Source organism: Lampetra fluviatilis, chromosome 3, assembly GCF_964198595.1.
Source record: "Lampetra fluviatilis chromosome 3, kcLamFluv1.1, whole genome shotgun sequence".
NCBI classification, from domain to species: Eukaryota; Metazoa; Chordata; class Hyperoartia; order Petromyzontiformes; family Petromyzontidae; genus Lampetra; species Lampetra fluviatilis.
In genome coordinates, this window is record NC_136277.1 from 14,321,613 (window position 1) to 14,337,209 (window position 15,597).

Below are 15,597 nucleotides of genomic sequence, written 5' to 3' on the forward strand. Positions count from 1 at the left end.
CCGCCCCCACCACCACCACAACCGCCCCCACCACCACCACAAACGCCCCCACCACCACCACAAACGCCCCCACCACCACCACAAACGCCCCCACCACCACAACCGCCCCCACCACCACCACCGCCCCCACCACCACCACAACCGCCCCCACCACCACCACAACCGCCCCCACCACCACCACAACCGCCCCCACCACCACCACAACCGCCACCACCACCACCACAACCGCCCCCACCACCACCACTGCCCCCACCACCACCACAACCGCCCCCACCACCACCACAACCGCCCCCACCACCACCACAACCGCCCCCACCACCACCACAACCGCCCCCACCACCACCGCCCTCCCGTCCCCACTCCGCCACTGACGGGCGCGGTGAAGTATGGCCAATAACGCCCTTCGCGATCGACGCGTGGCATCGCAAGGCCTGCATCCAGCAGCGGGTTAAGAGCGTTGCATTTTTTTTAGAAACGAGATAACAGCGCTCGCCTCAATGTGCACCGAAACAAAAAAAACTATCAAATCGAGAGGCTTCGAGTCTTTTAACCCTCTCAACACCACGTCCGAGACGTCCGCAAAGTTCGCAGGGTTGTGTGTCACGTGCTAGCGGGTTTGGCATTAAATTAATATTCATAGTAGTAGTAGTCGCAGCAGGAGCCGTGCCCGTTGTTCTCATAAAGACGTCGCTACTCACCCGCAGAGAACCGCAGCGGCACGACCGCCGCCACTCTACGATAGCCGGCGCCAAAATCAGTGCCACGGCCGTACCCCTTCCCGCCCGGCACGGCCCTTCCTTGCGTGAGCCCTCGGTACTAGCGCCTCCTTCCTTCGCGACCCACCGATGAAGTCGATTTAACATTTTTGATTTTCGTTTATTTTTTCCCCGACGACGTTCGACGCGCGTCAACATCGGAGGAGCGACGTGAAAGGGTGAAATCTTTTCGGCGGCATCGAGGAATTCAATTTGACCCTGAGAACAACGTGCAGTGGTGGGGGGGGGGGGGGGAAGCCTGGGAGGATCCCGGTCATCTTTCGTGCAATGGTGTACAGGCCACGATGTTGCTTCAGTGATTGGGCAGCATGACCGAGGCTTCGGCGCTATCCTGCAGAAAGGGGGCACGGGGCGGTGGGTGGAGAGAACAAGAGATTCGGGACAAACGTCGCCAAATTGTTTATGGTCCACGAACAACATTTCCAGGAGATTTAAACGAAGCAAATTTTTTTTTTTCCCCGATTTAAAGCTTTCGTGACTGCAGGGATTCATCTTCTTGGTTCTTTCGGTAAAGTCGCGTAGAAGGGAAATAATAAAATAATAAAAATAAAACATAATAAAATAATTCTCACGACGTTTCGGCCACAACGCAAGTAGCCGTCCTCAGGTGAAGAACAGGTCTGTCGGGAAGACAGCGTCTGAATGAAACAGCCCAGGCTTGGAGCGTATAAATATGCAAATTATTTTGTCAAGGCGCTCTTCTTCCCCATCCAACCCAGCTTAAATATACGCTCCAAGCTTCGTGGTGTTTCATTCTTCACCTGAGGACGGCTGCTTGCGTTGTGGCCGAAACGTCGTGAGAATTATTTTATGATAATTTATTATTTTATTACTTCCCTTCTACGTAAACTTTACCGAAAGAACCAAGAAGACAATGTTTTTTACTTTACCATTAGTAAGGTCCCACTGAGCTGGGTAGCTCTTTTTCGGAAGCGACTCCTGACCGTCACAACCACGTGGGCTCTTCTTCATCATCATCATCATCACGTGGAAATTTACAGGTAGGAACAACAGGTTCCACACTGCCCACCAGGGATTATTTGTCTGTCTGTCTGTCTGTCGTGCATATCCGGAATTCCGCCCACCCATGCACCTCCCCACCGAACACCGAGCTACGCCGCGATTGGTTGACGATGTCGGGGAGGGTGGGTGGGGGGGAAGGGTCAACACGCCCACTCATCCAACTGCCCCCCCCCCCTGAACGCCGCGCTGTCCAACCAAGTTCTTACCTGCCCACTCCGAAGGAACGTGTTATAGTAGCAGCCAAATACTCTTAAGACGCGCAATGTCGATTCTAAATGAGGCGGGGGAATAAACACCGGAGGACCGGGAGAAATTTCCACGCGACCACGGGGAGAGAGACAAACTCCAGATATACAGCAGCAGCAGCAGGCGTCGGGGGTCGGTATCGAACCCAAGATCTCCTGCACACCAGGCGAGGTGGTCAACATCTCGCTACGGGGACCCGTTTGCGACCCTGGTGCGGCCGGGCACGGGTAGACCGTGAGTCACTGGTGAGTCCCCGTTTGTCACTCATTTCCCAACGTCTTGTCTCTTCTCACGATTCAAGTTCCTAGAATCAACCCACCCGCGCCTGCAACATGGCTTCATCCCAGAGGTCGCAATCGGATACCCGTACCCGATACCCGGCCGGGTACGGGTAGCCGGGTATCGGGTAGGGTACGGGTACCCGTTTGCGACCCTGGTGCGGCCGGGTACGGGTAAGGAATCAAAACCCGATTGCGACCTCTGGGCCACGTACCTTGAGCTCCTGCAGGGTCCGGCTCCAGTCCTGGGCCGCGATGTAGGGCACCACGTTCACCAGCAGGCTGGTCACCTTCGCCGCGTTCTGCCGGAACGTCGCCATCACCTTCTCCACGCTCACCTGCGGTGCGGGCGGGCGGGCGGACGCGCGCCGACGGCGGTTAAAAGTTTCGGCATCGCCGCCGACGACGCCGGCGTGGTCGCGAGCTGCTGCCGTGTACAGCAGCAGCAGCAGCAGCGACCGAAGCCGTAGTCTTCTCTTCCGAATCGCCGAGGCCTACGTGAAAACTACGTGCGATGAATGCGTCCAGTGGAGGAGGGCCGTTGCTCAGAAACGTCTCCTATTATGTTACGGTGGCGAGGAGATGTTGACTACCTCGCCTGGTGTGCAGGAGGTTGTGGGTACGATCCCGACCCTGACGTCTGCACGTCTCTCTCTCACTCATCATCATCACGGTGGCTAGGAGATGTTAGCTACCTCGCCTGGTATACAAGAGGTCGTGGGTTCGATCCCGACCCTGACGTCTGCATCTCTCTCTCTCATCATCATCACGGTGGCGAGGAGATGTTAACCACCTCGCCTGGTGTACAGGAGGTCGTGGGTTCGATCCCTGTACGCCAGTCGAGGTAGTTAACATCTCGCCGCAGTTTAGAGTGGGTGGGCGAGCGCGAGTGATTGCGGAGTGCTTCGAGGTGTTGACATTGTGTCTGCCGGCCGAGTCGGCCCTTGGGAAGAAAATCAAAAGAAGAGCTTCTCGGCTCTACGTGCTTTACTTGGGCGAAACAAACTTCAGATTCCGTTACCGTCCCATCTCTTTCACAAGCACCCCCCCCCCCACCCACTCAGACGCTCACAGTCTCTGCCACCACCAGTACCCCCCACCCCACCCCCCCACCCACCCACCCCCCCCACCCACCCCACCCCCCCACCCACCCACCCCACCCCCCCCACCCCACCCACCCCACCCCCCCCACCCCACCCCCCCACCCCACCCACCCCACCCCCCCACCCACCCACCCCACCCCCCCACCCACCCACCCCCCCACCCACCCACCCCCCCACCCACCCACCCCACGCCCCCCCACCCACCCCACGCCCCCCCACCCACCCCACGCCCCCCCACCCACCCCACGCGCCCCCACCCACCCCACCCCCCACCCACCCCACCCCCCACCCACCCCACGCCCCCACTCACCCCACGCCCCCCCACCCACCCCACGCCCCCACCCACCCCACGCCCCCACCCACCCCACGCCCCCACCCACCCCACGCCCCCACGCCCCCACCCACCCCACACCCACTCCACCCCCCACCCACCCCACGCCCCGCCAACCCCCCCCCCCCGGTGCCGCCCGCCGCCCGCACCGGCTCGTCGCTGTCCCTCCAGCAGTCGTAGTCGGTGACCATGGCGACGGCGGCGTAGGGCAGCGCCAGCTCGCGCGCCAGCACGCACTCGGGCACGCTCGTCATGTTCACGACGTGCGCCCCCCAGGCGCCGAACAGGCGGCTCTCGGCGCGGCTCGAGAAACGGGGCCCCTCGATGGTGACCACCGTCCCGGCCACGTGCGCCCGTACGCCCAGCTCGCGCGCGCACGCCGCCAGGGCCTGCACCGTGCGGGGTGGGGGGGGGGTGGTGGGGCGGACGGGGGGGGTAAGAATCGCTGCGTCAGTGCCGTGTAGCAGCAGCAGCGGCGGCAACAACGACCGCCGTGGACACGGACCACCACAGCTTGGGTAACGCCGCGCGTCGCAATGGCGCGTCGCAATGGCGCGTCGCAATGGCGCGTCGCAATGGCGCATCGCAATGGCGCGTCGCAATGGCGCGTCGCAATGGCGCGTCGCAATGGCGCGTCGCAATGGCGCGTCGCAATGGCGCGTCGCAATGGCGCGTCGCAATGGCGCGTCGCAATGGCGCGTCGCAATGGCGCGTCGCAATGGCGCGTCGCAATGGCGCGTCGCAATAGCGCGTCGCAATAGCGTGTCGCAGCGAGCTTATTATTTTTTTTAATCTCCTGGTTAAGTGACGACGTCGCGACGCTCGTGCCAGGCGACGTGCACGTCGAGGCTGTCGGCCGCGGTGTCACCTGGCGCAGGCGCGGGCAGAACGGCTCGGCGATGGGGATGTGGCACACGCCGGGAGGGCCGCCCCCCGCCCCGTCGTAGAAGGTCTGCTCCCGCTTCGTCGTCCTGAGCAACGGCGGCGGCGGCGAGGATGACAATAAACGACCGTGATGACAACGACAACAACCAACGACGAGGATGACAACAACAAACAATAACAAACAACAACAACAACCAACCGACGACGACCACCGCCGTCCCCGGGGGCCAGCCAACCAGCACGAGCGAGCCGGTCACGTGACCAAACCACCTGCCGCCCCTCCCCCGCAACTGCGTGACCACCACGCGCCGCCCCCCCCCTCCCCCTCTTGCTCCTCCACAACGCGACGCGCGTCTGCACGTGACGTTGAACTTCTCCCGCACCGCGCGTGGCCGACCGTGCTAACAAAAACAGGTCCCTGCGGGGTGGGCTGGTAGGAACGAATAACCAAAGAATAGAAACATAATGTATTATTACACTTGTTTAGCCAGGAAAACCTCACTGAGTGTAGGGTCCTGCCAAGTGTTTGCAGTAGGGGGCGATGTTGCTACACCTAATCGGACGTCGGACGGACGGACGATATAATCTATTGTAGGCTGGTTCACTTCGTTCCTACCAGTAAAATAGTTCTTATCGGAGTTGCAGGGAGCACCGATGAAGGATTCACTCCGCACCTCCCGTGCCGGCGTTGTCGCGAGCCGGGCTGCCGGGCCCCTGCCCGGCGCCGTCGCCGGCAGCCCGGCAGCCCGGCGTTGCCGGCGTAAAATGGGCACCGGCCAGCCGCGTACCGGTCGATGAACTGGTCGAGGAAAACGAGGTCGCCGGGCCGGATGTCCTCGCGGAGCGAGCCGCAGGCCGTGGTGGCGAGGAGGTGCGTGGCGCCCGCGGCGCGCAGGGCCCACAGGTTGGCGCGGTAGTTGACGCGCGACGGCGCCAGCGAGTGGCCGCGTCCGTGGCGGCCGAGGAGCAGGCACGGCACGGGCCCCACGCGGCCCGAGATGATCACATCGGACGGCTGAGAAGAGGGGAGGGGGGGTGTGAGCCGGACAACGACGTGGGGAGAGACATTGCAGTGTGTGTAGATTGCTTACTAGTACAGCACTCCGGCGGTGTGTTGGAGAGTAAACCCACTACATTTACAATTGGGGCGCGTCAAGTTTTGAACGTGATAATTGGTTCTTTACCCTTCTATCTGGCAACAAAACTGACACCTTTTTACAAGGAGTCATGTTTGCATAGACCGCAATACCTGCAGTCATAATACAAACAAAACAACATAACTCTGATAAAAAAAGTGTCAGTTTTGTTGCCAGATAGAAGGGTAAAGAACCAATTATCATATTTTTACTGGCAAATGAGGTTCCCATAGTGTAGATGCTTGCCCCGAGCTCTCATACTCCGATGGTGCATTGTCGTTGAGTTGTGCGCCTTTTGGCGTCATCTGGTCCAACCCATGTGAGACTAGGCTCTAAGGAAAGCTGTCTCGGGTGTGGATCAATCAACTTTAAGGACAGTGCACATTATCAGAGTTATGTTCTTTGTTTGCATTATGACTGCAGGTATTGCGGTCTGTGCAAACATGACTCCTTGTAAAAAGGTGTCAGTTTTGTTGCCAGATAGAAGGGTAAAGAACCAATTATCATATTTTTACTGGCAAATGAGGTTCCCATAGTGTAGAAGTTTTGAACGGTTCGTCGCAACCGTGGGGTTCTTACGGGAGGCGTTAAAAGTTTACGATGTCACCGTTAACCGAGGGACTATTGCATATAGCTCAAGTGGGCCTTACCTGGTCAATAAATAAACAAGTAAACCCGTAAAAACAAAGTTTTTCACTCTAAATCCTTTATATGCGTGGCGACTAGAGTCCTCTCGTCCTCTGGCTTGAGATGGCTGCCACCTATGGGTCAGATGATTGTCTGCCAGTATTAAGCAATTGGTAATTAAATATTTAATTTGTTTTCCCTAAACAGTGTAAAATTTAGGAAATTTGTTTTCACGAAAATTAATTGTCACACACAACGAGTCTGTGTGGAAAATGTCAGCTCGATTGGATCACAGGAAGTGGGTTAAAAAACGAGCGAAAGATTTGCACGGTCCTAAGCAAGCAAGCGAACTTAATATAAAGGATTTAAAAATATATTCGCCTGTGGAGGACGCGGGGATCGATCCCGCGACCTTTGGCATGGGAAGCGAGGGCGCTACCAACTGCGCTACTCCGCCACGGCCTGTGGAGGGGTTACGCTCTGGGCTCTTACACTCTGACGTTCAGCCAAAGCCATGAATGCGTTCTATTTGAATATATGTAAAATAATTTTGTTTTGCCTAAAAAGTGTAAAATTTTGGGAATTTTTTTTCACAAACAATAATTGTCACGCACAACGAGTCTGTGTGGAAAATGTCAGCTCGATTGGATCACGGGAAGTGGGTTAAAAAACGACCGAAATATTTGCACGGTCCTAAGCAAGCAAGCAAGCACGCAAGCAAGCAAGCACGCGAACTTAATATAAAGGATTTAAAAAGTTAAACCGTTAATGTCTCCCCGTTGTTGTTGTTGTTGTTTGTTGTTATTGTTGTAGCGCCCGTACCTTCCCATAGGGAGTGTCCACGTGGATCTCCTGCCGGTCCTCCAGAATGTCGGGGTCATCCAGACCCGTGCCCCCGATGATCCCAATCTGTCCGGGGGGGATGGTGGCGGCAAGGGAACGGGGGGGGGGGGGAGACAGGGGTCAGAGTTACAAGATGAACACATTTCACGTTCCGAGACGCCCTGAAAGCTTCAGTGGCGGGGGGTGGGGGTCCCCGTTCACCGCCGAATCTCGGTATCGAGCGAGCGGGTTCGGCGTTAAATGTTGATTCGGAGAGAGACGGAGGAGTAACGGCCCGTTGTCGTTACGAAGACGCCGTTACTCAGCCGTAGAGAAGCGCCAAAACCTGTGCCAGGCGCGCCCCTCCCCTCCGTGTGGCATTGCGGGAGCCTCAGTTCGTCTTCAGGGTCAAAAAGTTATCTTGTTTTTAAGTTTTCCTTCCGATTCCGTTGCGATGACGTACGGACACGTCATCGCAAGCCCTTTCCCGTGGATAATATTGACAACAGGTTTTTTTTGGGTTTAGATTGCGATGACGCGACGGTAAAAGGGTTCGAGTTGATCTCCTGTTTAAAACCAGGCTCAGGACGTGAGAGACCGAGTGAGGAGGAGGAGGTTTTACACGAGGCAGGCTTTCGCGACCAACATCATCCCCAGTAGAGGTATGCGGGTGCGATCGCGTAAATATACATTATTGCCTTAAGGCTTTCGCGACTGCAAGAATTCATATTATTGGATCTTTCGGTAAAGTCACGTGGATAGGTTCAAAGATGACGTGACTTTACCGAAAGACCCAAGAAAATAAAAACACAACGTTGTGTCGTTAAACCCGCCGCCGCCGCCACCACCCGACACAGCCAATCAGCAAGAGGGGGGGCGGGGCTTTGAGTCACGTGCACAAAACGCGGCCAATTCGTTACCGGTAACAGCGCTCACCGGGTGAGAGGTTGGAAAGCGAAACCCACAACGACATGGACCACGGCGGGGAGGGGAGTCTCGTTCGCGCGAGCGACCCGGGGTCGCGGGAGACGCGACGCGGGCCAAATAAGAATGCCGCGGAAACGAAACCGGAGTAATGCGAGTCGACACGTGACCCACGCACCACCTCCCGTCCAGCGGCACCCATGTGAAAACATCCAAGGTTATATATATATGTATGTTTTACGATGTACGTTTCAAATCAGAATATTTATTTATCCTGGGAGGAATCTGACGAGCTAAAATTAACCCGTAAAAACAAAGTTTTTCACTATAAATCCTTTATATGCGTGGCATCGGTTTTATTTTATTATTCATTTCTGCTTTTTCTTGAGTAAGAGTTTCATTTTTATCACATTGGTATTTTAAATTAAATATGAAAAAAAAATTTTTCCTAAAAAGTGGAAAATTTTGGAAATTTTTTCACGAAAATAAATTGTCACGCACAACGAGTCTGTGTGCAAAATGTCAGCTCGATTGGATCACGGGAAGTGGGGTTAAAAAACGACCGAAAGATTTGCACGGTCGTAAGCGCGCAAGCAAGCAAGCAAGTGAACTTAATATAAAGGATTTAATGAAAGCACTTCTTCCCCCGCCCCCCCCCAACAACGCCCAGTTCGGTTTCGCAGATGTAAATCGATTGATTACCCCAAATAAAATCGGGAATACAGATTCCCACGATTTGCAAATGGGGTGAGACCTAACCCTGGGTGGAGGAGGGGTGGCTAGGAGATGTTAACTCCCTCTCGCATGGTGTGCTACAGAATTCCCCCCCAAAAAAAATTCTTGTTATTTTGGTTGCAAGAAGCCCTCTGGCCGAGATCAATGCTCATTTGTAAATCGTACAGGACTCGTGTGCGAGCCCTGGGGCCCACACTGCGTGTTCTAAATGGTCATGTCAGAAGGCACCGGGGTCTACACATCAGGAAACTATTTTATGTTTAGTTTATTTGACCAGGTAAGGCCGTACCGAACTGCTACATAGTTGATAATTGTTTTTTTACCCTTCTATCTGGCAACAAAACTGACACATTTTTTTTACAAGGAGTCATGTTTGCATAGACCACAATACCTGCAGTCATAATGCAAACAAAAAACATAACTCTGATAATGTATGCATAACTCTGATAATGTATGCAGGACAGTGCATACATTATCAGAGTTATGTTTTCTGTTTGCATTATGACTGCAGGTATTGTGGTCTATGCAAACATGACTCCTTGTAAAAAAGGTGTCAGTTTTGTTGCCAGATAGAAGGGTAAAAAACCAATTATCATATTTTTTTACTGGCAAATGAGGTTCCAATGGTGGTACGTAGCTCTTCGTCAGAAGCGACCCTGACCATCGCAAATGAGATCTCGACGAAGTGGCTTCATCATCACCGTGTGGAAATGTATAGCAGCAGCCAAAATACTCTAAACACACAGAGAACCCGGAGAAAAAATCCACACAACCACAGGGAGAAAGCGAGAGAGCCATTCAAACTCCACATATACAGCAGGCGTCAGGGTTGGGATCGAACCCACGACCTCCTGTACACCAGGCGAGGTAGTTAACATCTCCTAGCCACCGTGATGATGATGAGAGAGACACGCAAACTCCACATATACAGCAGCTATCAGTCAGGCATCGAACCCACGCCCTCCTGTATACCAGGCGAGGTAGTTAACATCTCCTAGACACCGTGATGATGATGAGAGAGACACGCAAACTCCAAATATACAGCAGCAGGCGTCAGGGTTGGGATCGAACCCACGACCTCCTGTACACCAGGCGAGGTAGTTAACATCTCCTAGCCACCGTGATGATGATGAGAGAGACACGCAAACTCCAAATATACAGCAGCAGGCGTCGTCAGGGTCGGGATCGAACCCACGACCTCCTTGTACACCAGGCGAGGTAGTTAACATCTCCTAGCCACCGTGATGATGATGAGAGAGACACGCAAACTCCAAATATACAGCAGCAGGCGTCGTCAGGGTCGGGATCGAACCCACGACCTCCTTGTACACCAGGCGAGGTAGTTAACATCTCCTAGTCACCGTGATGATGATGAGAGAGACACGCAAACTCCAAATATACAGCAGCAGGCGTCAGGGTTAGGATCGAACCCACGACCTCCTGTACACCAGGCGAGGTAGTTAACATCTCCTAGCCAAAATCAACTCTTGCATGGTTTCAAGCGCTGGGGAGGCTACGTTGTCTGGAGGCTCAGAATGGCCATGTCAGAGACAACTTCTTAACCCGGCAACCTTTGAGAACGCGGGTTCAACCCCCCCCCCCCCCAATATTCAAATATGCTCAAAATGTCCCCCCCAATATATTGCTATAAACAATATTTAAAAAAAAAAAGTGTCTATGCTATGTAAATAAAAACAATTTGCTAAACCTTGGCCACAATATCTGGACTCGTCTTCATATAAAAATGCATAGAGTTCCTTTTATACGGTTGTGGTTATGGTTATACTTAATAAATCCCTAATCTCTGCCATTACATGAAAGAAAAGCAAAAAAAAAGTTAAAACAGAGCAGTGTAATACAATACACTATTAGACATTATTGTCAAAAATAGATAAAAAGTCCATCCCACGTGTCAATGAATTTTTTTTATATTTTAGGCAGGGAATGAGTTTTTTAATTTAGTTTTTTTTTTCTGGGGGGGGGGGGCCCTAGCCCCCCTGGGAGATTTGGCCCTCCCCAATGTTCGCGACGGCCTTGGTTCAATCAGACCTCCGGTCTCTCCATCTCTCGCTCCCACTCGATGGGTTCCTGACGGATGCGGTTCAGCATCACTCGTACGAGAGGAGACGGAGCGATGAAATACAACAGAAAATATAATAACAAGTAAACCCGTAAAAACAAAGTTTTTCACTATAAATCCTTCATATGCGTGGCATCGGGGCGGCTAGAGTCCTCTCGTCCTCTGGCTTGAGATGGCTGCCACCTATGGGTCAAATGATTGTCTGGCAGCATTAAACAATTGGTAATTAAATATTACAATTTTTTCCCCTAAACAGTGTAAAATTTAGGAAATTTTTTTCACGAAAATGCATTGTCACGCACAACGAGTCTGTGTGCAAAATGTCAGCTCGATTGGATCACGGGAAGTGGGTTAAAAAAACGACCGAAAGATTTGCACGGTCCTAAGCAAGCAAGCGAACTTAATATAAAGGATTTAATAATCATAATCCGCGAGGAAGAGCTTGGAAGCTCATCGGATTTCTCCAGGATAAGAATACGGACTCTGATCGTGGGCAGGCGACGGATGGGATGTATCGATAACATCGCAAAGGTTGGGCTGCTGGGTTGACCCCTCGTGGGGTCGGCTGCTGGGTTGACCCCTCGTGGGGTCGGCTGCTGGGTGACCCCTCGTGGGGTCGGCTGCTGGGTTGACCCCTCGTGGGGTCGGCTGCTGGGTTGACCCCTCGTGGGGTCGGCTGCTGGGTTGACCCCTCGTGGGGTCGGCTGCTGGGTGACCCCTCGTGGGGTCGGCTGCTGGGTTGACCCCTCGTGGGGTCGGCTGCTGGTTGACCCCTCGTGGGGTCGGCTGCTGGGTTGACCCCTCGTGGGGTCGGCTGCTGGGTTGACCCCTCGTGGGGTCGGCTGCTGGTTGACCCCTCGTGGGGTCGGCTGCTGGTTGACCCCTCGTGGGGTCGGCTGCTGGGTTGACCCCTCGTGGGGTCGGTTGCTGGGTTGACCCCTCGTGGGGTCGGCTGCTGGGTTGACCCCTCGTGGGGTTTAGGGGTGGTGCCTTCGTGTCCAGCAGTGGATCGTGGCTGGATGATGATGACGACGACGATGATTATGAAGATGATGAAGATGACGACGACGAAGATGATGACGATGATGATGATGAAGATGATGATGAAGATGATGAAGAAGATGATGACGATGATGATGAAGAAGATGATGACGATGATGATGAAGAAGATGATGAAGAAGATGATGAAGATGACGACGACGAAGATGATGACGATGATGATGATGATGAAGATGATGACGATGATGATGAAGAAGATGATGACGATGACGAAGATGATGACGATGATGATGAAGAAGATGATGACGATGATGATGAAGAAGATGATGACGATGATGACGACGATGATGAAGATGATGACGAACAGAGCCGCTCTTCGGATTTGGAGAGTAGAACCGCGCCGCGTTCCGGCAACGAACACGTGCGTTACTGTACAGAGACAAAGGTCCCCCGTGTAGCCTCTAGCAGACTGTAGGGGCAAGTGCTGCTAGCGAGCAGCACTTATGAAGGAGACAAAGCTTCCCCGTGTAGCCTCTAGCAGACTGTAAGGGCAAGTGCTGTTAGCGAGCAGCACTTATGAAGGAGACAAAGCTTCCCCGTGTAGCCTCTAGCAGACTGTAGGGGCAAGTGCTGTTAGCGAGCAGCACTTATGAAGGAGACAAAGATCCCCCGCGTAGCCTCTAGCAGACTGTAGGGGCAAGTGCTGTTAGCGAGCACCTATAAAGGCCGGCACGGCACACGAGGGGGGTGGGTGGCCAGCACCACGCCCGGCCGCCTTTGTCTCCCCAGTGGCGATGTTTACTACACACCGCACAAGGTACTCATTTGAGGCCGAGTCGACCTAGGGGAGACCCAGGAACGGTTCAGATAATCGTCACTGGTGGTGTTGACCGTGAGCGGGAATCGTAGCGCTAACCACTGCACCACCGCTCCCCTTAGGCCACGACACACAAAGACACTCACACACGGACACACACACAGACACACAAAGACACTCACAGACACACAACAGACAAAGATAAAAGATCCCCCGTATAGCCTCGACAGACTGTAGGAGCAAGTGCTGTTAGCGAGCACCTATAAAGGCCTACACACACAGACACACATTCACACACACAAAGACACACACAAAGACACACACACACAGACACTCACACACACAAAGACACACACACACAGACACTCACACACATAAAGACACTCACACACACACAAAGACACTCACAAACACACACACAGACACTCACACACACAAAGACACTCACACACACACAGACACACACACACAAAGACACTCACACACACACACAGAGACACTCACACACACACAGACACACAAAGACACACACACAGACACACACACACAAAGACACAACCACACAAAGACACACACACAAACACACACACTCACAAACACACACACACACAAAGACACTCACACACGGCCGCAAACACAACAACAACAACCACCACCACCACCATCATCATCATCAGCCATGATTGATCCACTGCTGGATTGAAGTTTCCGACGCAACCGCCCGTTGCGATGTAACTAACAACAACAAACAAACAACAACAACAACAACAGTCGAAGGGGCGGCGGGTGAGAGACGCCTTCGTTGACTAATTCAGGTCGTCGTCGTCGTCATCGTCGATCGAACACGGGTCGTTTACCTTCACGGCAGCCATAGCGGGTTCGAACACGCGCGCAAACACCGCCCCCCCCCCCCCGCTAATGTCAAAGGCCGCGATGGTTTCGTCCAAACGGATTTAAGCCACGCCCCCAACCCCCCAATCCCCCCCCCCCCCTTCTGAGTTGACTTTCCCACAGTTGGACTCGCCCAGCCGCGCGCTGTGCTTTATAGATGGGGGAGGGGGAGGGATGTACCACTGTGAACTGTGGGGGAGGGGGGGGGTTGGGTTAATCCATTTCGAATGTTTGTACAGGTATGAACGATCTTCTTGGTTCTTTCGGTAAAGTCACGTAGAAGGGAAGTAATAGAATAATAAAAATAAAACATGATAAAATAATTATCAGAATAAAATAATAACAAATAAAACAAATAAAACATAATAAAATAATTCTCAGAATTATTCTCAGAATTATTTTATTAGGTTTTATTTTTATTATTGTATTACTTCCCTTCTACGTGACTTTACCGAATGAACCAAGAAGATGAATCCCTGCAGTCACGAAAGCTTTAAATAGATCTTCTTGGTTCTTTCGGTAAAGTCACGTAGAAGGGAAGTAATACAATAATAAAAAATAAAACATGATAAAATAATTCTCAGAATTAAATAATAAAAATAAAACCAAATAAAATAATTCTGAGAATTATTTTATTATGTTTTAATTTTTATTATTTTATTACTTCCCTTCTACGTGACTTTACCGAAAGAACCAAGAAGATGAATCCCTGCAGTCACGAAAGCTTTAAATCGAAAGGTATGTCGGTGATTGAAAGTTGTTTTTGATAGGCGCATGGTTGAGTAGGAGCGGTGGCGCATCGGTTAGCGGCACTTTCCCGGTGAAATCGAGCGTGGTATTTGAACAAGTATAACCCGTAAAAACAACGTTTTTCACTCTAAATCCTTTATATGCGTGGCGGCTAGAGTCCTCTCGTCCTCTGGCTTGAGATGGCTGCCACCTATGGGTCAGATGATTGCATTGCACCATTAAGCAATTGGTAATTACATATAATATTTTTGTCCTAAAAAGTGTAACATTTTGGAAAAAAATTTTCACGAACATTAATTGTCACGCACAACGAGTCTGTGTAGAAAATGTCAGCTCGATTGGATCACGGGAAGTGGGTTAAAAAACGACCGAAAGATTTGCACGGTCCTAAGCAAGCAAGCGAACTTAATATAAAGGATTTAAAAATAGATTTGTAGCTCATCGGATTCCTCCGCACTGAGTGCTCATTTGAGGCTGAGTCGACTTACACAACAACAACCGCCATTCGCCACTAAGTGGCGGTGACATCACCACGACGCTTGTGCCAGGCCATGTGCACCTTGAGGCCACGTGAAGTGTCGAACGCCCGCTGGCAGGAGGTCAGGGGGCAGACCCAGGTGCCACGGGTCGACTGACCGAGATGACCTGTGCCCCCTACTGTGCCAACTTGCTGTGCTTTAGGCACCCGGCGCTCCGCTCGTTGTTGTGAGCGTCGCTCCTCCGCCCTCCGTTGTTGCTGGAGGGCGACTGCCTCCAACTGCCCAGTAGCCTCCTTCACGAGCCTCCTCCACTGAGGCCGATCTTGACACCGCTGGTACCAGTCATCGGCAAGTCCACTCAGCTCCACGTCCTCCTGTGCCACATCACTCCATCTCTTCTCTAGCCCGTGCCGCGCCCGTTTAGCCCCCTCGATCCGGCCGAACAAAAGCTGTTTAGGCATGCGGTGGCTGGGCATGCGGGCTACATGGCCCAGCCAACGCAGCCTTGCCTGCCGGAGGAGCTCACTGATGGGACTTTGCCCAGATCTTTCAAGGATTTGTGAGCTCCTCACACAATCCAGCCTGGTTAAACCCAGGATGGATCGTAGGCAGGCCAGCCTAAATGTTTCCAACCGGCGAAGATGCTCCACTAGGGGGGTCCACGTTTCGCAAGCGTAGAGAAGGGAGGGAATGAC

At 52.9% G+C, this 15,597-nt stretch overlaps 1 protein-coding gene across 1 annotated transcript; it reads right to left on the minus strand.

Moving 5' to 3' along the window:
• Positions 1–360: 360 nt before the first annotated feature.
• On the minus strand, positions 361–13,718 carry MTAP (methylthioadenosine phosphorylase). The gene is made up of 7 exons (XM_078878885.1): positions 13,640–13,718; positions 7,228–7,314; positions 5,431–5,657; positions 4,626–4,728; positions 3,907–4,146; positions 2,539–2,661; positions 361–1,107 (listed from the first exon to the last, which is right to left on the minus strand). The coding sequence occupies exons 1-7, from the start codon at positions 13,652–13,654 to the stop codon at positions 1,069–1,071; spliced, it is 834 nt and encodes a 277-aa protein (XP_078735011.1). The 5' UTR covers positions 13,655–13,718; the 3' UTR covers positions 361–1,068.
• Between the last annotated feature and the right edge of the window lie 1,879 nt (positions 13,719–15,597).